A 21,743-nucleotide genomic window follows, 5' to 3' on the forward strand; every position below is an offset into this window, starting at 1 on the left:
AGGCCAGAGCAATTATTCTTCCTTTACCAGCTTCTGGCCCGCTATTTTTGTCCAATATAGTCTCACCGACCATTTTTCTAACATAATTTTAGCCCGTTCGCGTGTAACGTTCGTTTCTCTTTCAACCTTCTCAAGGATAAAGAAGATCCGACAATTTTACTACCTTCGATAGATTCACCAGCAATCAAAAAATCCTTCTCTTCTCTCTCAGCAATACGGTATATATATATATATATATATCGATCGAGTGTAACAGCTATTATATCGCTCTATAACTCGATGAATTTTGCAAGAACAATTTTAGCTCGTTCATGAGACTTTTAGCTCTCGTCTTTTGCGAGGACAAAGAAAACTCATGAATGTTAATCTCCAATTATTATTCGTCAGTGAAAAATATATTTCTCTTCTTTCTTTCCAACTGGCGCTTCGCTCGTCAAGTTTTCCCTCGACTTTGGTCAGGACAAAGAAGACGACCTGTCAATTTTACCTTTAATTAAAGCCGAGCGTAAAACACTTTTCTCCCTTTTGCAATGCTATAAATCGATCCAACAATGGAAGTATCTCATCTTTTGTCAAGTTTGAAATGACTATATCTTCCACTGGGATATTCTCTTAGCCTTTGTTCACCTTCTTGCTTATATATACAAAAGCTCTGGATTTTAACGCGATATTAATTAATTTGTTTTTGTTTTTTTTTTATTTCAATAAAAATCAACGTAAAGTATATAGCGTAGAGTATAAAAAAGATTCCTTGAGAAGAGGATCGATTCGAAATTGACCCGTGCTCGTATCTAAATTATAGGCTCGAGCTTTTAAAGCTCGTCTAGTTGCCCTTAGATAAATACGGATATGGAATCAAAGTTCTCCATTGAATATTAATGGATCGATACTCGCTATACGCGTGGTGCTGCCTGCACACAACTATTGTATATTAGAAATTCACGTGTTTTTTCCGATCGGCTCTCGGTTCAACCCATTTTACAACTATTTCTATATTAACTCGTTTCTCCACTTGGAAACTTCACGCAGCTGTATATTTTATTTATAGCAATCTTTTGTTCAGAGTTTTTAATGACCAGACACGAAACGGCAAGGATTTATTTATTTATGTCCACGCGCGAGCGGTATATCTCATTTGTGTATTTGATTCCTGGATGGGATAAGGGAGTTTAGTAATACATATAAATATCCATATACATGGAATAAGGGAGGAGGAAGGGGGGGGGGGTATTTAGGTTTGGCGTGTGGTAAGAGGCATATCCGAACACGGGTATAGTTACCGATTGAACTATAACGGGCTTTCCCGGGGGTTAACGAGTGTCTGTAGACATATTATATAATAACGAGATAGAGCAGGAACGAGAGAGCGGGAATATCGGGTTACACCCTTAAAGAGTGGATGTACTGACTGACGCGCTATTGGCAAAATGGGAGGAGGAGGAGGAGAAGGAAAGCTCTCCATACTCTCCCTGGCTTTTGTCTATTCGAATGAGCGGGGAATCGAGGGGTGGTTTGAAATGGAGGGGGTGAGGACATACACATCGCTCATTACCCGCTCGAGCGTCTCGCGCGATCGTTAGGAGAAATCTTTCCTGCCATTATCTTTCCGCGCTCCGGACTATCATCAAATTCAATCGGCCACTAACGATATTTTTCCGCGAGGCTTTCGTTTCACGGAAGGTTGGACGCTCGCGAGTCGGGGGCCGCGGCTCCTTGCGAACCCTCTATATACCAAACGCGACCTATACCTCTCTAGTATAGTAAACGTATATATATATATATACTGATGTAATCGTGCGTCACGCCGTCTCTAATTCCGATTCATTACTATTAAAAGCCAGTAGATTCTTCAGCTGCTCGACTTTTCTCGTAAATCATATCGATCCGCTGAATAGTCAACGACTTTGCCACGCTATCATTCCCAATTATTGCTCCTTATTTATTACCCACGTGCTGCAGTTTCTCTCGAAATAATTATTATCGGTAAATATATAGATACACACGGCTAAATAATACTGGAATCTCTCAATGTTACTTTTGTTCATCTAATTTTAGCCATGTTGATTGTTGTCGAGCAAGTTTAAGTATTAATGTAGATAGCTGCAATTATGATAGAGCCGCGTTTGTAGATTAAATTAAAGAGCGATTTTGTCGAAGCGTGTAGCTGCAATGGGAATGCAGTACGTGCAATGTGTTATCAAGCGGTGCTTTTATCGACCTTTGTGTCAGTCGCTTTAAATCATCCCGCGAAGGCAGCAGTTGTACAGTCCCTCGAGCCGTTCTCGCTCGTTATATTTGCTACGCAAAGCCGGAAGCATGGTCGCGTTCTAGCTCTACGTAATTGCCTTAACAATACGTCCAAACTATATATTTAACTAAATCGCTGGGATTCACCGATTTGCACGGATTTTTCCATCGAGCGAAATAACCGCGATAACCATGGCGAATTTTCAATAGAGTAGAGGCGAATGTTTTCTCAATTGTGTGTCATCCTATAGTATTCCTATATATATATATATATATATATATATGTGTACAGTGTGCGCACATGGATCTTCTCTTTTTTCCCTCTCCTTCCTTTGCTCCCTTTTGATTAGCAGTAGATTTTATTGAGCGTTTATTTCTTTATGGACGATTGGGTAAATCGATAAGAGGATTTTTCTGCTTTTAGAGGGGGGAGGGGGTGGTCGAAGGGTGGGTGTAGTTGGGAAATCGGGTGGAAAATGGGAAACTCAGCGGCTCCGTGACAAATGGTTGATCGCCACGAGAGAGACACTCGCTCCCCCTGCAGGGCGCAGGGTGCGGGGCGCAGGCTACGTCACTCGTGCCTCTCGACCTCGTACCCCTCGACTCTACATGCAGCGAGGGAGGGAGGGAGGGAGGGAGGGAGAGAGGGGACAGAGTTACGACCAACCTCATTGGTCCACGCTGCCTGCCTGCACCCTCTCTGAACAACTATCTTCTTCTCTTCCTACTAAAATCTACCAATCTCACTCACCGTCGATTCTACATGCAGGGATTACACGTTTTACACCACCCGATATACTTTCTCACTCGACCAATCAACGGGAGCGCGCAATAAACTCTCATCGTTACGTCATTTTATTCCTAATCCAGGCTTTTTCTCGCTCTCCGTTCCTTTTACGCTATATCAAAGGTTTCCTAAATTTGGAGGAGATGGTTTAAGGTTTTTGAGACAAACCTCGAAGGATCGATGTATCGATGGGTTAGAAAGCTGTAACGTATCGCAAAGGGAGATAAAAGAGGTGCAGGCTGTAGCAGAGTAATCTTGGATTTCTATGGCTCTGGACTGGAGAAGAGAGCTAGCTTTCTGGAGGTTTCTCGTGTAACAATGGCGGTGTTTGGTCGGTGTTCGCGCGTTAAATAAATGGCTCGATTTACGGTCCCTCTTCGCTTAATAAAATCTCAGCTATGCGGATAGGTTTTCTCCAACCAACTTCACGATATTCCCCGCTATGTTGCCCCCTTCATCCCTACCTCAACGTCGACACTGTACCAGAATCATGGGACACGTCTCGGCTTGCCGCTTCTCGGAACTTTAATAAGTTTCATAATGGACCCTCTGGAAAAAATCACGCATCGAGAAAATATTTTAAGGACTACGCTCGTCCAAATATAACGGAGGACTTTATTGTTCCGTTACTTGCAAACAATATAAAAATATTAGCCTTCTCGTAACTGCATACGTTATTCAGTTATATACGTGAATAAAACAGAGGAGCATTATAACTTTCGTCTTAGATGCGTGACTATTATATTTATGAGCAAACGTAATTCTAAATTTATAATTACCTTTAGAACTTACAGGAAATAATTGTGAACGTATAACTGTTGGAATTAAAAGTTCTATTACTTTAGTGGTGTGGTAAGGCTCGTCCTTCGAGTAGTAAGTTTTTCCTTTCTTTCGTCTTATAAAGATCGAAAATCGTTATAAGCGCGCATACGTAGGTCAAAGAAAATTTGGAATCTTGGAAACTTGACAATATATCAACGTTGCAATATCCTGTCTCGAAATAATTATTTAAACGGTTGGCAGAAAGCAATTGCATAATATATTTCATATTTGCGAAAAAAATTGGTTTCTTAAAATATTAAAAAGTCTAATTGAAGCTTCGGAATCTGTTTTCATCAAAGTAAAACAATTAAATAGAATTTATACATACATCTTCAATTTTTAGTTATAGGCCGTATCGCAAAGTATCAGATATATATCAACATAATTCGTTCAAACACAGCACTGCAGCTATATTTACACGATTGATATAAATCACGTGACACGATCACTACCGTAAATCCAGCCGTACTCCATATACTCTCTGACAATTTTTCTCAAAGTTATGACTATAAAGCTAGAGTATTTGTTCGAAAATTGTATTTACGAGCTTGAGTTGAAGTCGTTAGATTTGTTTATTGTTAAAAAGTTTTCAGCCTCCGGAGAATAGCGCAATTGAGCATTAATCCGTGTAGACGCGCATCTGAGAGTGTTGGATTTTTCACAGAGCCGTTAGTATAATTCAATTATATTGCAGGAAATTTTACTCGTTGAATTTTATACTTACATTAAGGGGGTGTATTCTTGGCAGAGGGGCTTCACTGGCATACGGGGGCGATAAAACGGAAAATTGCCAAATTCCAGGCTAGTAATTAAACGGTGGGTAAAAGGAGAGAGGGGTTACTCGAGCGCGAAGGTTTGGTAGAGGTGTGGCCGAGGGGAGGGTTGCGTTGCTTTCGCCGGGGGTTCGCAGGGCGCGCGCACGTTTCGACTCTGGAAACACTCGGTGGATTCCTCTGGCGGAGCATGGCGAATCGCTCCGCTGGATCTAGCAGCTGCGATTATGTCGCGCCGCGCCCGCCTGAAATCACGCTGCGGGCTTTTCTCCCTGGAGACAATGAGGCAGGATAATGGCGCGAGAAGATTTGCTCTTTTCACGCCCGATCTACCCGGCGCTCGGCAGCGGCGGCGGCGGCGGCGGCGGCGGCGGCGGCAAGCGGCGCCCCAGGCCCTCTCTGGCCCACCTCGCACCTTTCCAATCTCTCTACCCCCGAACATTATCCAATCTCGACAAATCGCTACGACCAAAAAAAGAGAAAAAGAAAGAATATATTCCTCGTTTGCTTGCTTGATTTATTATTTATATACAGTTCTTTTCTAGCTTCGCTCTTTGTGGTTACTCTCTGTTCGGGCGAGAATCGCTTTTGCGCAAGCTCGTTTGTCCAAGTTTCAAGATGTCGACGGCTTCTGGCGACGCTCGAGTTCCATAGGAATGGGGAAGAATAACCAATGGGAGGTTAAAGCGAAGGAAAGCAGAAGCAGCTATATAAGCACGTGGAAAGAGAAGATAGGACTATCGAAGGAGACTGGCGGTATACTTTCATGCTTATCTGCGGTCCGTGTTGCCTTGGACCCTTCGTGCAGGACTCTTTGCCGGCGTCGCCAGAGGCCTATTAGAAGCCGAAGACCATTCGCGCCAAGAGTCTAATTTAGACGTCCGAGAGCTGCAACTAAACCTGATTGGCTCGTTCGGATATTCTTTCTCCTCCCCTCCTCCCCTCCTCCCCTCCTCCTCCTCTTCTTCTTCTGCTTCTTTTCTCGAATAGCTCCCTATACGTATACATACATATACGGAGCGACACAACAACAACAAAAATGTATACGTATATATATATATATATATATATAGGATTTATATAGAGATTTGATAAATATTAAAAGAAATTTCAGCGCGTGCATGAAATTAAGTGTGCTCGACGAGTTTGAAAAGATCTGCATGGGCGGAAAGTGTTTCAACCGAGCGTAGTGCTGCGCGCCAACTACACAAATCTCTCGTCGAGACAGGCCGGGCAAAAGCAGGAGCCCGACAACAAGTTGATTCCTTTGCTCTTCCGAGGAATGTCTGCTCCAAAAACTCTCACTATTTTAAATGTCCCTCTATCCATCCTCCGTTTACATCTTTCAGCAATTTTTTCACTCGACGCCTTTGCTGTGCCCTCGCATCTCTCGGCTATTTCTCTCCACAAATTTTCAGCGTTCTCCGAATATTCTCGTCTCGCCCTTGCGCGATTATATGCGACTAATCGATCTCGACACCACGCTATTTGTCTGCGAGCTGGACCGATTCGCTCATCTGTATATGTATATATATATATACATAAAAAAGGCAATGAAAAAATGGAGAGAAAGAATTTATTTGGATGATCCGAAGGAGTGTAGAGGGAGGGGGAGAGCTATAATTATTGAGTAAAGAGTCATTTATGCGTGCGCGCATAGAGAATCGGCGTCCCTCGAGTCGAATTCCGAGCGAATTGGACACGCGCGTCTGCTCGTTGCTGCACTGCTGCGCGCTCTGCCTCGGATCGTGATTAACAGCGAGCGCGCCCAGCCTCTCGGAAATAACACCTGCCGATCCGCACCGATTCTTATTTACTCGCCAAGGGCCGAAAAGCTTAATCGAACGGAAGCGCCGTACTTTCGAGGATCGCTCCATGGCCACCAGCATTAAATTCTTCCGCGCTTCGTTTCGTTAGTCATCGAGCAGCTGAAAAGCTCGCTCCTCGTTAAATAGATTCACGCATATATCAAGATTAATGAGCTTTTCTCTCTCTTATACATATACGTTTTTCTTCACCTCGCCCCTCCCCCCTGCTGTCGCTCCAAGAATTTCTCCCGAAGCGTCGAAACAAGCGCATCGACACCGACTCACTTATATAGTATCTTACGCATCGAAGCAAAAAGTCAAAGCGTCGAAAGGAATTTTTACTCGCGTTCGCCGCCTTTCTTCTTTCTCGGTTATACAGATGTACCGAAGGAAAGGAAGAAGAAGCGACGGAAACTCGTTTCGGAATGAGAAGACTTTTTTCCGTCAGAGACCGCGGTGGTCGGCGAGGATCGAAAAATGAAGAGATTGATGAAAAGTTGAGAAAGAGGGGAAGGTTTACTTGATGACGGAAGAATCGAAACTCATCAATCGACGATTTCTGTGCGATAATGATTAGAAAGAGTGGATCTTCTTGTGAGGTATATATGAAGGGGAGCGCGACATCTGCCCGCGCGGCGGATATATTTTTGGGGGTAAGAACTGCTGCTGCTGCTGCATCGAGGGGAAGACGAGGGGTCAAATCGAATTAGCCACGAGAGAGATGGTGCTTTCTCGCACAGGTGGCATTTCGGTATCCAGCTCCTCGTGCCCGGCCGATCGGCCTTTTTGCTCTGGCCAATACCCTGCACTATACATATATATATATATATACCCATGCGCGGCCAGTACCCTGCTCGAGCGGCAACCAGCAGCAAATTGATTGATCGGCCGATCCCTCCAATTACCAAAAACAGCCGCTCAAACGGGTTCCCTTCGACCGCCATATCTCTCTCTCTCTCTCTCTCTCTCTCTCTTTCTCTATATATATACGTCTCATGATCCCACTACACCCTTAATAATCCCAATTTTTCTCTCCTACTCTCACCGCAATTACGACAAACTTGATCTCATAATTAAAACAACGATCATTTCTGATTTATATGGCTAACATATTGACTAAATTGGCAAATAGATTAGCCAAATTTTATTCCATCCGAGTTTTTCCGTTGTAGCCGATAATTTAAGGACGATAAGGTTAGAGTTGGTAGCAGGTTAATAATGTTAGCTGTTACCGTGTTTAACGTTTGTTCCCGGGGAAAATCTCCGATCTCGCCTCTTAATGGCGTGCAAAAACGCGATATAATCGCTTCTATCTCGTCCTTCTCTCGCGCGTCCTCAAATAATTAATGACGTTCTTGGAAACAATCTATTTGTTCACACTGGAAATCGATGGGGTTGAATATCAGCGGCTGCTTTTGTGTCGCGCGGTGTTCTTTCAACGTCCAAACTGATGCAATCCTTTTCAAATGAAATAACGAGCAAAAAAAACATTCTCTAGTCCGAAATCCTATATACGTTTATATATATATATATATATATATATATATAGCTTTGGCGGGGAAATATCGTACGACGTCTTTTTCAATGGAGCATATATATAGTTTCGAAGGTTCACGGGAGAGGATTGGTGATTCTGCATGAAGAAACGTGAAAGGTTTCGTCTACTTCCAATTTGGCTTGGGAAGTGAGCATCGGTCCAGGATCTATATAGATGGATAAACAAGCGAGTGAAAATTACCTTTGGATTACCGAGTGTTGACGCAGCTGGCATTAGCCAACCAAAATGATTGCTCAGACACGCCAGTAATCCGATTAGGTCGATCGAGCTAGCGGACAGTAGCGATTTCCTCGTGCATCCCTCCTCTAGAAATTTGGTGTACCTATGTATACATATATACAATATTACTGTGAAGCAAAAAAATCTTCCGCGACGAAAAGCAGTCTCTCGGATAATAATTATAACAGCGTAATGCCCGCGCGGATAAAAACGGCTCGTCCTCGATTAATGTGCACGCGAGTCTCTTTAATGTCATAAACGGGATGGAATGCATTTTTGAAATGAACGTCGTAAAGGAGAGAGGGTAGGCGTTTAAAAAAATTTTACATACGCGAAAGGTATATCGGGCGGGATTCGCTTTGTATGAAAAGTGCGGTTACGAGTTATGATTACCGGCTAAAGGACAAAGGGGATCTCATTACAGCTGCGATGCAAAGGATCGTAATTAAATTAGGGCTTCTTATTATTCCTCGCGGTTAATCACCGGCATTATCGTGCAAAGACAAGTAGCTAAGAAGGCGCCGACTGTCGTCGACTGTGCGCGATAAGTGCATTCTTATGCAATAATTATTGGGTTGGCGCATCGAGCGGGATAAATTACGGTATTCGAAGCGATGACGACGATGCATGCGATCCCAACGTGGAGGACACTCGGGCACCGAGTAGCCTCCCGATGCAGCCAGCTCGTGGACGCGGATCCACGTGCATCACTTTTACCACGATACAGTGCCTATATACATGCATATATATATACATATATATACTTATAGTATATATATAGTTATTCTCGCAAATAGAAATGGGAGGCTGAGAGAGAGAGAGAGAGAGAGAGAGAGCTCTCTCGTCCTCTGAAAATCTCTCGTGCATTCTCATTTTCGTCTTTTTGCTCTAGGATAATTTGAATGGCGAGAGTCAAGAGGCGAGCGAGCGATTAGAGAAATGTCCGCCGGGTCCGATCGGCCTCCGCTAATTAGACTCGCAAGTATGGCCGCGCGTGGCTCGCGAAGCACGGATTCGAGACAGAAATATATAAATGCAACTGCGCACGCTTCCAAGCAAACTCGAGTGCTCTGACATTAATCTAGGAACCGACGTGCTATTTCCAAGAACCACCGTACTTAAATTTATCCGATATCTTAATAAGAATATTAATTAGTCCAGTCAGTCTACTATAATTAAACGACTTTACGATAATATTCAAACTATTCGAGCAGGTATATATATATATATATATATAACCGCAGTATACGTGCGTGTATCGATATGTGTATCAGGTTGATTTTTTCACGAGTTTTCGAGCAAACAAGCGTTATGTTTTACGAGATAACGAGCTTGCTTTTTTCTCTCTTTTCCAGTTAATGAGGAAGCAATGTAGAAGCTGGCTGGGAGAGCGGAAAACTTAACCCCGTTAATTACAGCGACTGTATAATACTGATTAATCAGCTGATAGAATCGCGCCTTGGTTTTTCTCTTCTCCCATTAGAGCACGCCTCGTTGAATTTAACGAAGCAGCAGTAATTTTTCACTGACGCTTGTCAATTGAAAATTCTGCTCAAATAATAACAATGGAGCCTTTGGCGTATTTTTTCTCCGCGCCTGAATCAACAGAAATGATTGATCTTGTCGTTTGTATAAGGACGTGTAAGAAAAGCTTCTCTCCAAGAGTGAAGGAAGAAAATGCGCGAGCGCGCTCGTGTTACAATTTTTAGGGTGGAAGAGAAAACAAATTAGGAAGGAGACGAGGAAATTTGTGTGTATCGGTCAAGGAGAGAGAGAGAGAGAGAGAGAGAGAGAGGGCAATGTGGCTTTCCAAGAAACACTCTCTTACCGAGTATGCGCCGTGGCCGTAAGCCGAGAGCTTGCAGCGGAGAGAGAAAATTATCCGAATGAATGGCGCGCGCCCGAGAGGGTCTTCCGGGCGTACATACGTACATACGCTACCAGCGCGCGAGCCATTTAGTGTGTGTGTGTGTGTGCGTGTGACTCACGAAGGTCGCAGCGCCGCGAGATGCAAAGAAATATAATATTGGCCGGTGGGTAAGCGTCGTAGTTGCAGCGTTTCGCTGTTGCCGTTCCGTATACGTATCTTCGCACGATTCGCCAGGATCCGCGCAGCACGCGAGGTTAACGCTGTCTCATGAGGCGCGAGTCACGTGGGGGCTAAGGTCCGGACCGAGAGACGCGCGTTAAACGACTCGCGGTTTCTTCAGTTGCAATTCTATTTGTGGTACGCGTCGATGTCCCAGCCGATTGGAGACCATGCAAGAGACCTGCACTTTTCTATATACATCGCAACGTAGTACATACCTCACTCATATCCTTCTTAGCACAAAAGATACGGTTTCCACTTGGTAAATTACCTCTCGAAGCGTCCCATTGTAAAATGACACTTAAAATAACGTATTCAATAGCTTTTATAACCATCGATAAAATTAACTCGTGTTTTAAAAATAACTGCAACGCTCGGTGCAATGTGCACGTATATTTTCTCCAAATTCGAGAGAGAGAGAGAGAGAGAGAGATTCTCTCCGTGACAATCCGTCGTCGTAGTACATACGTGCATAGATTGGATGACTCGTTGACACAGCTTTCAATAACGTCATTTACATGAAGAATATTACGCGTACGCAATATCCCTGATGGTTAACGCTGATGTTAACGTGTCTTGAAAGCTGAATCCATTTGCGGTGGAAATATCGTCAAAGTTAAATACAAAGTAATGTGCATCGACTGTTCGGACTGTTTCACCGCTAATAGAAATGGTAAAACCTTATTGGTCGATCGTTAACTCCTCGCTGGAACGAGCAACGCGAGAAACGCGTCATTATAAATCGCACGCAAGCAGCGCATATCTTGTCCCTGTTTAAATTCTCCAACGATAGGAGAGAATATGGAGTTGCGAGTAATGGCTTCTTAAGAAACCTCGCCGTACGAGGCTGACACGCGATACGTTTCAGGCAATAATTGCGGTTGCCAGCTTTTAGGTAAATCGTGGAAAATGCGCCGAGGATGATCCGACATTTCCCAGGGGAATCGGCACACGATGACTTTGGGTATGGCCGGACCTGCAGACTAATAGGACTAGGAAACCAACGCGAGTTCCGAGGAGAGAGCCAATGGCTTATGGAGGAAAAAAAACATGCGCTTAGCAGTTTCTAATTGCAGAAGCGACGACCGCGACGCCGTGACTAATGACTGAGACGACAACGTCCTGTCGTTGCTCGCGAGCAGCCGGCGTGGAGCCTGGAGCCTAGCCCATTGGGAAATGGGAATCACCCCCCCCCCCCCCACCCCCCCTCCTACCTCGACCGCCCCCGCACGATAACGGATTCTTTCTCCGCTTTTCGTTCGATTAATCGAAACACTTTCCAAATACGCGTCTGCCTCTACGTATACATACAATGCAGCGGTGATGCGCGACAACAATTTTCTACCTGCCCGCTCAGAACAGGACCGTAAACATTATTTTACGAATAAATGGATACGTCATCTTCCGCTAGATCCCAACTCGCTGCAAAGTCAATTTATGCTATAATTTCAAAGATAATATATGTTACACCCTGTAAGCGTACCCGACCAAGTTTCTTCGCACTTTAAAAAAGTCAAGGAAATATTTTGCTTCCTTCATTTCTCATATAAGAACCACGTAGGCATTTTTTGAGCTAAAGTACATCTTCCCTAATATTTCTAGGAAAGCATTTTGACCTAAAATTATTCCTTCGTCCTTCTTAGTAAACGAAGAAACATCGATAAGGACGAAACCGACATGCTTAACTTTTAATATTGGAGAAATTAAAACAAAATATATTGATCGGACACTCGGGCTCGCAATTTAATGCAAAAACTCAGATTTACCAGTTAAATTCGCAATTACCTGCATGAAACATATAGTATTCCATTCACTATTCAATTTATCGCGGCATAAGTACTTCCAAAAGTAAGAGAGATCGTAGCCCGCTGCACTTTTACCAAGTCGCGAATTTATCAAAAGATGTTTATAATACAAACAGTCTTGGTCACAGTCGCTTTCACTAGCGCGTCATTCTACCAGCTCACACGATTATCCTTCGACCGTCGTTATATATACAGATCGGTGATTTTCATATATAGATTTGCAATTGATATTAGAAGATTTGGCCAAAGGCAATAGGGAACGATCAGAGGCTGCAGTACGTGTACTGGCAGTGGTGTCGAAGTAGAAGCTGGAAATAAACGAGGCAGGGGGCGATTAAAGAGACAAGAGTTTGCGACTCTTGGAAAGGAGCCTCCGCTAATAGGATCACAGGGCCGCGGTTAAACGGTCCTTGAAGCCGCTGCGTTATTTCGAGGGTCCAAAAGGAGACGTTTCGCGCTAACGCGTTACGTCCACTGTTACGTTGCTCGGGCAGTTCCGCGAAAACCTCCTAAACGATTAACTCGTCTTACGCTTAGTCTCCAGCGCAGCGTTTAATGAGAGAAACATGTCGACGTCGTTGCTCGCCACATATATATAGTTGCGCAGTCGCGGATGTACTCTCCAACGGGGCGATGATTTTCAAAGGAACCGAAGGAACTCTGACGAAAAGTTTCAAGGACAAACAGCTTTTTCATTTTCCGGCTTGATAAAGATGCATCGCTCGTGTGCCGTAGTCGGATATTATCGCGCGAGTGAGGAAATGAGGCTTTTTAATGAATCCATACTGACAAGCGTAGTATAATGCTGCATAATTAAACTATAAGCGATAAGGTCGCCGAGCTATTAGCTAGACTGCGTGGGGAGCGCGCGGGCCGCGACTGCCTCGCGGTCTTACGTAGTATATATAGTTGATGCATGTGGAACGACCAGGAGAGCCAAGCCATGCAACTCTGTATACATACACGCGTCTTATTTCTTCGTTCTTCCTTGCGTCTTCATCAAGGAGGAATGAGGGACCACCCATCAGGAGCAATATCGTTTCATCAGCCGCTAATATCACTGTTTCTAGTGGCTCGACACCTCGTAACGCCAGGTGGTAGCGTTAGTGGCGCCCTAGGAGTCTCCTAATGAAGACAAATTTCACCAAAAATGGCGGCCAAACTTATTACCTCAGCAGCTCCTCTACCATTGGGGCGTCTTTTAGTCCTGCGCAGGAGCCGTATACCATACCGACAATCCTTCCATCATATGCTGCTCGTCCTAATAATCTTTATCTCCACTTTATTGCCAATTCGTTTCATCACATGTATGCAGCTATATATATACCTGACTCCGTTATTGAGAGTGAATTTAATTTTTTTAATAAACTTGCAAATTTTCTTTACGTCTCTTTCCCCCACTATAATAGCTCGACCTTCATCGAAAAGCGTAAATGTACGCACTATATCGGAGAAACGGTGTTTCTTCAGAAGTTGGAAGCACGGGCAACGATTTGTAGAGGGATGAGAGAAATTAGCTACCGGAGTTATTAGCGGAAGCTGCGAGCGAGATTAAATAGGATTTGGAACGAGGCGTGGGGGTGAAGGAGAAGGCGAGGAAGAAGAAGAAGAAGAAGAAGAAGAAGCGAGAGACAAGATGTGCATCTGTAAAGCGGCGAAAATCAGACGATAAATCTTGAGTGAGAGAGCGAGAGAGCACGGCTATGCCCTTGGGGCTAAACGACTAAATAAGTGTTCCAATTTCAAAATTACCCGCTAAACGATTTGTGGGCCGGTAGAAAATATATCGTTGACATGTGGGCAAAGCCCCTCGGGTTAGAGGCCAGGGGAAGTTCTCGGTAGTCCGGAGGAAAGAAAGAGAGGACGCCCGACGCACAGACCGAGGAAAAGAATCTCCGAAGAAAATTAGAAAGATCGCTGCGGGCAGAGGAGAGCGCGAGACTGGCGTAAAAACGCTTGAAAAGGAGAAAGAAAATAAAGGGCAAAAAGAGAGCAACGAAAAATAAAAGGCGTATTGTCGAGGGAAAATAAAAGCGGGGACTAAGGAGGGGTGGCTCCGAGGATAAATATTGGCCAGGGGACAAAAATTGAGCGACGGTTTAAGAGAGTGCTGACGTTAAGGGGTTGAAAAGAAGAAGTATAGGAGAGAGGGTCGGAGGAAATTTGATGTTGCGAAGAGTAGTGTTTTGGTGACGCGAGACAAACGACCGTCGAGCGACGCTCCAAACACTTTGAAATTACTCCACACCAGCCTCGCGCTTCATCTATATATATAGCTATGCTCTCTGACTTTTTTTACCTTCTCTCGTTTACACTCGCAGACTACCCCGAAAGCGTCCCCCTCGAGGGAAGATAGAGAGAGAGAAAGACTATTTAGCCAAATTCCAACTACTCCGACGCGTGAATCTCCAACGTTTCCGATCATATATATCTATAGGTATACCATACGTTAAAAGGTAGTTTTTTTCTCTGTTATCCACCTTTCAGGGCATTCTAATGGATTTTCCGAAGAATTCGCGCCAAGCCTAATGAGAATGCTAAACGAGTCTTCGATTAGTCCAATCGCCCTCCAGCCCGTTATATCACCAATGATTAATCAATGCTATAGCCAACACCTCCCTGTGAATCAATTACCTCTCCTTGGAAAATTCTCACTAATTTCACTAGCTGCGCGCACGCGCGAGAATGACCAATTTCACAGGCCTATACGTGTAATGGAAAAAATGGTCGGTCGAGATATTTTTCTCTTGCTTCTTGCTCCGATTGATTTCTAGGCGTTTTCAGTCAATCTCGCCACCACCGCCTAGAACAATGTATCCTCGCTAATCCGCTTTTTCTCCTCCTCATGGGGTTAATTAAAAAGTCTTGGAGCGGTCGGTGGAGCTAATGAAGCGAGACGCATCGCATTCGAAGCGAGATAAAACATGATAGTACGCGCTAAACTTTGTATCGATCGAACCACGAGTCAACGGTAAATCAAGTTCCATTAAAAACCGGTCATTTCAACTGGTTTGCTTCGGCAAAAATAGCTCGGCTTACGCATAGCCCGTCGATCGAATTAAAATCTTTGCCATGCGAGTTTTACCAATTAGCTTTTTCTCCTAGCCCGAAGCTGACTTTGCGCTGCGGCTATGAGCAAGCTGCAAACAAGAAAGAAGCAAATCTTTGAGGAAAAAAAAGGCAGAATCTTTTGATGCATGGAGAAAGAAAAGAGATGCGTGGAGGCTTGCTTCAATGAATTTCGGCGAATCTTTTGTAATTAAGGGAGGGTAGTTTGGGCGAAAAATTCTGGAAGAATGGCTGACTCGGATGGAGCATATCGCGGGCTCACCGTTAAATTTAGCTAACAAGAAACTCTTACCAAATAATCTATTAGAGCGAAAGACCGTCCTTTCAAGATCGTCGCGGCTTTTAACTCCTCCGCCACCATTCTATACTCGAGTGGGTTCTGTTCGAGCGGAACAAAGATGGCCGTTCAATCTTATTACGCGAATCTTCCTAACATATAGCCCATGCATCCATGTCTTTGGTCCTTATATAGTCCTTTCTCCCAAATATATGTCTAAAATTTCATACCGATACTCGTTCTTTCATTCCGAGGCTAATAAAGTTATTTGCCAATCTTTTCTAACGCGTGGCGCGATAAGTTTGGCCCTAAGCCTTTTTCTAGCTACAATTTTAAATTACTCGTTGGCTCGTCGTTCCAATTTTTTAAAGCTTTAAATATATATCGAAAGGAGGGAATATGCTTGAACGAGTGAACAGTTTGCAAAAAGCAGCCAAGCAAGAGCAAGAGCATGAGCAGAGCAGAGCAGCAGCAGCAGCAGCAGCAGCAGCGGCGAATTTGTGAACATCAAACGAATTAAATCTCCGCGGAGAGTCGACCGCAGAAACTAATATCTCTCGGAGAACGGCGCGGCGCGGCGTGGCGCGGCGCAGCGCGCTCTGGCCGCTCGGTCGGTTTATGCGTCCCTGTCGCGCAAAAGCATCCCGTCAGGATACTCTCTCTCTCTCTCTCTCTCTCTCTCTCTCTCTCTCTCTCTTCATCATTTCTCCGGATATACAGTGAAGAAGAACGACAATCATCTCCAATGTATCCCTTTGCCGAGACTAGTCTTGCCGAATACCGATCGAATTCCGTTTCTCACTGTCAGCCATTGTGTTTCTATGATTTACTGCAACCGAACTAACCCACCGGCACTCAATAAATTTCCCATCCGTAATTAAATACCGTATACACCACTAAAACTGACTGAGCAATCTTTCGTACAGCACAAATGTTTATGTATTTCGAGCAGAAGCAACATTTTCATATAAAACTGATAAATATGATAAAATCGCAATAGCGGAGATTCACGGCTATATTCTACAAATTTGTCAAAATTAAATGGTAGAAAAAATAAAATCTCTATATATAGAGACGGTCGTGTATTTGTGGGCTCGTTTAGCCCGTGAGAACCACTGCGTTCGTTACGAAAGAATTCTTTAGCGTCGCCATAACAGCCTGTAATAGATATTATCTGGCGGTAAAGTGTCGATATCACGGGGAAAGTCCAATCCGATCCTATATAGCATACACTTCGCGAATGGCTCCATCACTATGAAACTCTGAAAGGCCTCCTCTAAATTACCACTATAAACCGATTAAATCCTATTAAATAGCAACTTGAAGCGTTTCTCATTAAAATCTTGATTAATTCCTTTGGACTACCAGGAATTTATTTCACCTTCGAAATATCATAAACTATCGGCTAGATATCACAGTTGCTTTGCAATGCTTACCTGTGACAACGAATAAAATACGAGACTGTCGAATCGGACTTGTCAAAGTGCTATTTGCAGAAAATACCATGGTATATCTAATCGCACGTATATATATATATATATATATATATATATATATATATATAAGTGTTCACACAGTTACCTTGGAATGCTAATTAACTACAGCACTGATTAAAAAACAAGATGATCGAATGGGGAGCTGTCCAAGTACTATATACGTACATACACAGAATTCTATCGGCATGTATACACGCGTATATAGGTGTTCACGAAGTTTTATGGAAATTAAATGGTGGATGCAGCGTTTTCGATAGGGTTTCGTGAGGGACTGTACTACGTGGCTCGGGCTAGGGTTGCGCAGGTGTGACCGATGGCGGCTGCCTTTGATCCAGAAGCGACGCTCCACGACTACTTTGTCCGCGACCGATCTGACTCGAGTCGACTCACCTCATCGTCCGCACCTCGGCTCTTCCCGTTCCCGTTCCTCCTTTTCGTCTCTTGCCCAGCCTAATTATTTCCCGATTCTGGCACCGCCTTCGCGAAAACCGCCATCGCGAATCCTCCGCTCACTAACAAAACTCTTATTAAACTCCCCATTACCATTATACACACAAACACGCCTCTTATATACATGCTTATATATATACATAGAAACAGAGGGAAAGAAAAGGGAGAATTACAGGTGGGCCGCAATGATCGATATTCTATCGCTGTTTCAGGCCTATTTGCAATCTTATTTACGATCGGGATTGGATTTCTTTGGATTTTCCATCGATCGATTGGAAATGCGTAACTAATGCAAGGAACTGGAATTGCGCTGGCCATAAAGATTTCTAGACGATTCCCTCGCGGCGCGATAAGTTGGTCCACCATGCACACGAGGCCCATATCTCGGTCTTACGATGAGCTATGATAACGCTCGCTTTGCCTTCGACTTCGCCTTCGACTTCGACTTTTCTCCTTCTTCGCGCGCTTCCTCTTCTTCCTACATTAACGTTGCTCTCTCTCTCTCTCTCTCTCTCTCTCCCTCCCTCCATCCTCCTCGTTCAGCTCCGAACATTCCCTCGGATAGAACAGCGGAACGAATCGGTAATACGACTTTTACGGAGGGAAGATCCCGGCGCGGCTCGAAAATGCACCTGATTTGTGGCCGACGGGCCAACATCCGAATAACCTCGGAATATTTGATTTCATTGCTGCGGCTGTGGCTAATTCAAGATCCTCTCACACTCCGACGAGGAGTCCGAACTTCGAGGGTCCGACCGTCTCTCCATCTTTTCTCCACACACTCGAATCTCTGTCGCTCCGATGCGCTTACGCGCGCATGGCTCATGCCTCGCATCTGGGACCCGTGGATGCATGGATCCCTTCATCGTTAAGTTTTCGCCGTCTTTATTCACCCTATCATATATATATATATATATATATATATTCTATCCCGATCGTCCGCCGCTCTTCTTTCGTTATAAGCTAATATATAACTTGACACTGCTGTGTGTTGCTTCTATACACACACATATCTATAATACCCGTACGTTGATCCAAAGGCAGTTTCCCAGGATTGCAGAATGTAAAGCACCGTAGTCTATTTATCCTGTGGGATGAGCTTCTAAGCGAAACGTTTGTTTCCTAACGCGCGAGGAAGAACGCAGATTAGTGCCTATTAGCGATAGGATTCGAGTTCTGAAATTATCGCCACTTCAATGAAGATCGTTATTTTCCAACCACGCCACTAGCCTTTCCTTATTTCATTTTAACCGAGCATTAGCATAATTGCCTCTCGCTGTACAGCTTGCACAAACTGCCTTTTCACACACATGGATTATATAGCGTGTGTAGTGTATTATATACATATATATATATATATAGTATGGATGGTGTACAGTTTGATCGGGGTGAATCGGGGCTGCAGGGATTTTTATCACATACACATATATGTATATAGTTATTACTAGCTGTGGCGATCGTAACTGAGGGAAGGAAGCATGTACCGTGTCTCTGTAAATTGAAAAGGAAAGTGCGAGGAGAGTACTCGTGATGGTGGATGTATCAATTTACCAGGAAGAATTGTCAGCCAGCCAGGCAGACAGGCAGGGCGATTTTACATCTGGCTGCATGGATAGTGAGCAGTGTAAACGCATCGATGCCTCGATCCCCCCCCCCCCCCCCCCTCCTTCTCCTCCTCCTCCACTCGCTCAGCAATAACGTCCCATCGACATTTCACTTCCTCGTGCAATATTTGCAGATGTTATTGCGGCAGAACGACGAATCGCCGATGAAAAGCTGAAACTGCTTAGTTTCGACGACAACAGCAATTATTACGCAAGAGCGGAGGTACTTTGGAACGAGTTATCCCAGCGTCTATTTACGAATGAGACAGCCGCATTTATCCCATTATCGCGTTACTTGGAGCGATCGCCAATGAGCTCCGGCCAAGCGTTCCTTCAACTTTTCCGCGCGAAACTTGTTCCCGACTCATTATCCGTTGCCGTAATCGAAAACTATCCGAAAAACAATTATTACGCTCGACACGACTATAATTGCTTCCTCTTGTAATTTCAAACTTTCGACCAATGAGCGAGCATCGTTATCTGAGCTTCGTGCTTCTTTATGTTGCAGAGCAAGCGAACCACTTGAACCTCTTCAACAATCGACAGCAACCGAAGAAGAAGCGCAAGAGTCGAACGGCCTTCACGAATCAACAGATTTTCGAGCTGGAGAAACGCTTTCTCTACCAGAAGTACTTGAGCCCAGCTGACAGGGATGAAATTGCTGCCAATCTGGGATTGAGCAACGCCCAGGTGATCACGTGGTTCCAGAACAGAAGGGCGAAGCTCAAGAGGGACATGGAGGAGCTGAAGAAGGACGTGCAGACGGTGAATCCCCTCCTCGTTGCCCAGCATCACAAGACTTTCCTCGAGAACGTCCAGGAACTGGGCATCCTGAAGAAGCGACCTCTACCCAGCTCCATCGACGAAAAATCCTAGAGGCAGATCCTGAACTTGGACCTTGTGAAACAATTCTACAGGCCCAAGTCCATCAAGTTTCCATGAGACCCTCTCGTGCATGGATTCTCCTTTCTCGAGGCTATATATAAAAATATACATATAATATTCAGAGATTTCGATCTCTCATCGGTATCACCAACTTCCTTACCGTCTTGCTGTGTTTTTCCAAATTTCTTGCCTCGTTGATCGGAGTACCTTATTTCTCCGGGTCAAAGTTCGGGATCCAGTGATTTTTCGTCATTTCTCGCGAATAAACGTTGAAAAGCTCGTCGAGCAAAATTTTGTGATAAACCGCCCGATGGAATTGCTTGGCGACAAAAGAAGTATAGTAGAAGAAGAAGAAGCAAAGACTGCAGTTTTGGTCAGATTTTCCGTAGTGACATTCCCCACGTTTACTTCCCCGAAATACCGAAGTATAACTTTTCTTTCTCCCTCTCTCTCTCTCTCTCTCTCTCTCTCTCTCTCTTTCTCTCTCTGTAGATCGTTGTAGCGCGAATCGCAACAATCTCTCGAGATAATGTACGCGCGTTGAATTTGCGACACGCGAAGAATTTATTGAGACCATTATTAGCAGATGAAATTCTCGAGAAAAAATAAAATTACGAAGCTAAGGAATATTTTTCACTGTGGAAAATTGTGTACAAATGGCAATGAACTATCTCTCGAGTGAAATTTCGCAAATTTTCTGTATCATATATACGTAAAGCTTCAAGATTTGAACAGTATTAAAATCGTAAGCAATGTCTTTAGGGTTATGTAATTTTCTTCTCTTATACTTTTATTATAAATATACTATATAGATTTCTTAACGACCAATTGAGTTTTTACGCGCGTATAAATCAAAGTGCTGTATAATCGAGGGTAGCTGCAAGCGGCAAATTGTACCATACTGTATTTATTTTGAAAGAAAAAAGTCTCGATGCACCACGCCGACTAAACAGAACGATAATAAATTATTTAGCCAATTAATATTATAACTAAATTATGTCGCTCTCATTGGCGGTTATTTTCTGTACATAGACATTGTGTATATATAGTACATATTGGATACATTCATAAATACATATTACATACAATACCTAAATAGCAAATATATTAACGAGTATATCGATTTCTTGATAATTATATTAGCAATAGAAAAACTAGAGCCGTTATACGTGATTAGAGTAAAATCGTAAAAGATAGATGGGATACTGCAATATATATATATACCTAATTATCGATTTAATTAGGAAAAAGAAGAAGCGAGAGAGCGTTTGTAAGATGTAAATGGCGCAGGAAAAGGAGAGTTTTCAGTGAGTATCAAATATAGTAAAGTGTATAGCGAATTTAAATAAACAGAGGCAGCGTATAAACATTGGAATATTTATTGTTTAGACCTTATTGGTCTTGACGAACCCCTGCATCCACGCTTATCAATCTTTCATGGCGCAAGACTCAATATTCGTCGACATTGGGAAAGCGTAACGAGTCGAGGAAGCCAGCAGGAAACATGAAAAGGAATTATTCGCTAAAAATAACTGAGCCAACTGCAGAGTCTTTCTGGGAAGCTTTTTGAAGCGTTTCGCGAGGTTTACCCTCAGGCGTAATTTATTAAGATGAAGTCATTTGGTCGTTCGACCGGTGACGGGATGGAATCGCTTCGTGCGAAGTCTGCTGCTCGTCATAAACGATCACCTGAACCAGTCAGTCATCAGCCATCGACAAACAAACAAAACAGAGTCTTGTGCAATGTGCACACATACATATATTAGCCCATATAATCCGAATCTAGCAAAGGGAGATATCGACGACCCATACATATATATCCTATGGAAAGGACCGCCGGATGCCCCAATGTGT

The 21,743-nt window shown here is 43.7% G+C and overlaps 1 protein-coding gene across 1 annotated transcript in view; it reads left to right on the plus strand.

The window, feature by feature from the left end:
* The window catches only part of LOC136783854 (uncharacterized), a 34,195-nt gene extending 12,965 nt beyond the window's left edge, over nt 1-21,230 (plus strand). The window contains exon 2 of the mRNA XM_066744172.1: nt 19,513-21,230. Coding sequence (XP_066600269.1) covers nt 19,513-19,880 — 368 coding nt within the window. The 3' untranslated portion in view covers nt 19,881-21,230. The remainder of the gene's footprint in view (nt 1-19,512) is intronic.
* The last annotated feature ends 513 nt before the right edge of the window (nt 21,231-21,743 follow it).

The sequence above is a fragment of the Prorops nasuta genome, unplaced genomic scaffold (assembly GCF_024137725.1).
Source record: "Prorops nasuta isolate Cenicafe-Biocafe unplaced genomic scaffold, Cenicafe_Pnas_1.2 PNAS00038, whole genome shotgun sequence".
Lineage (NCBI taxonomy): Eukaryota > Metazoa > Arthropoda > Insecta > Hymenoptera > Bethylidae > Prorops > Prorops nasuta.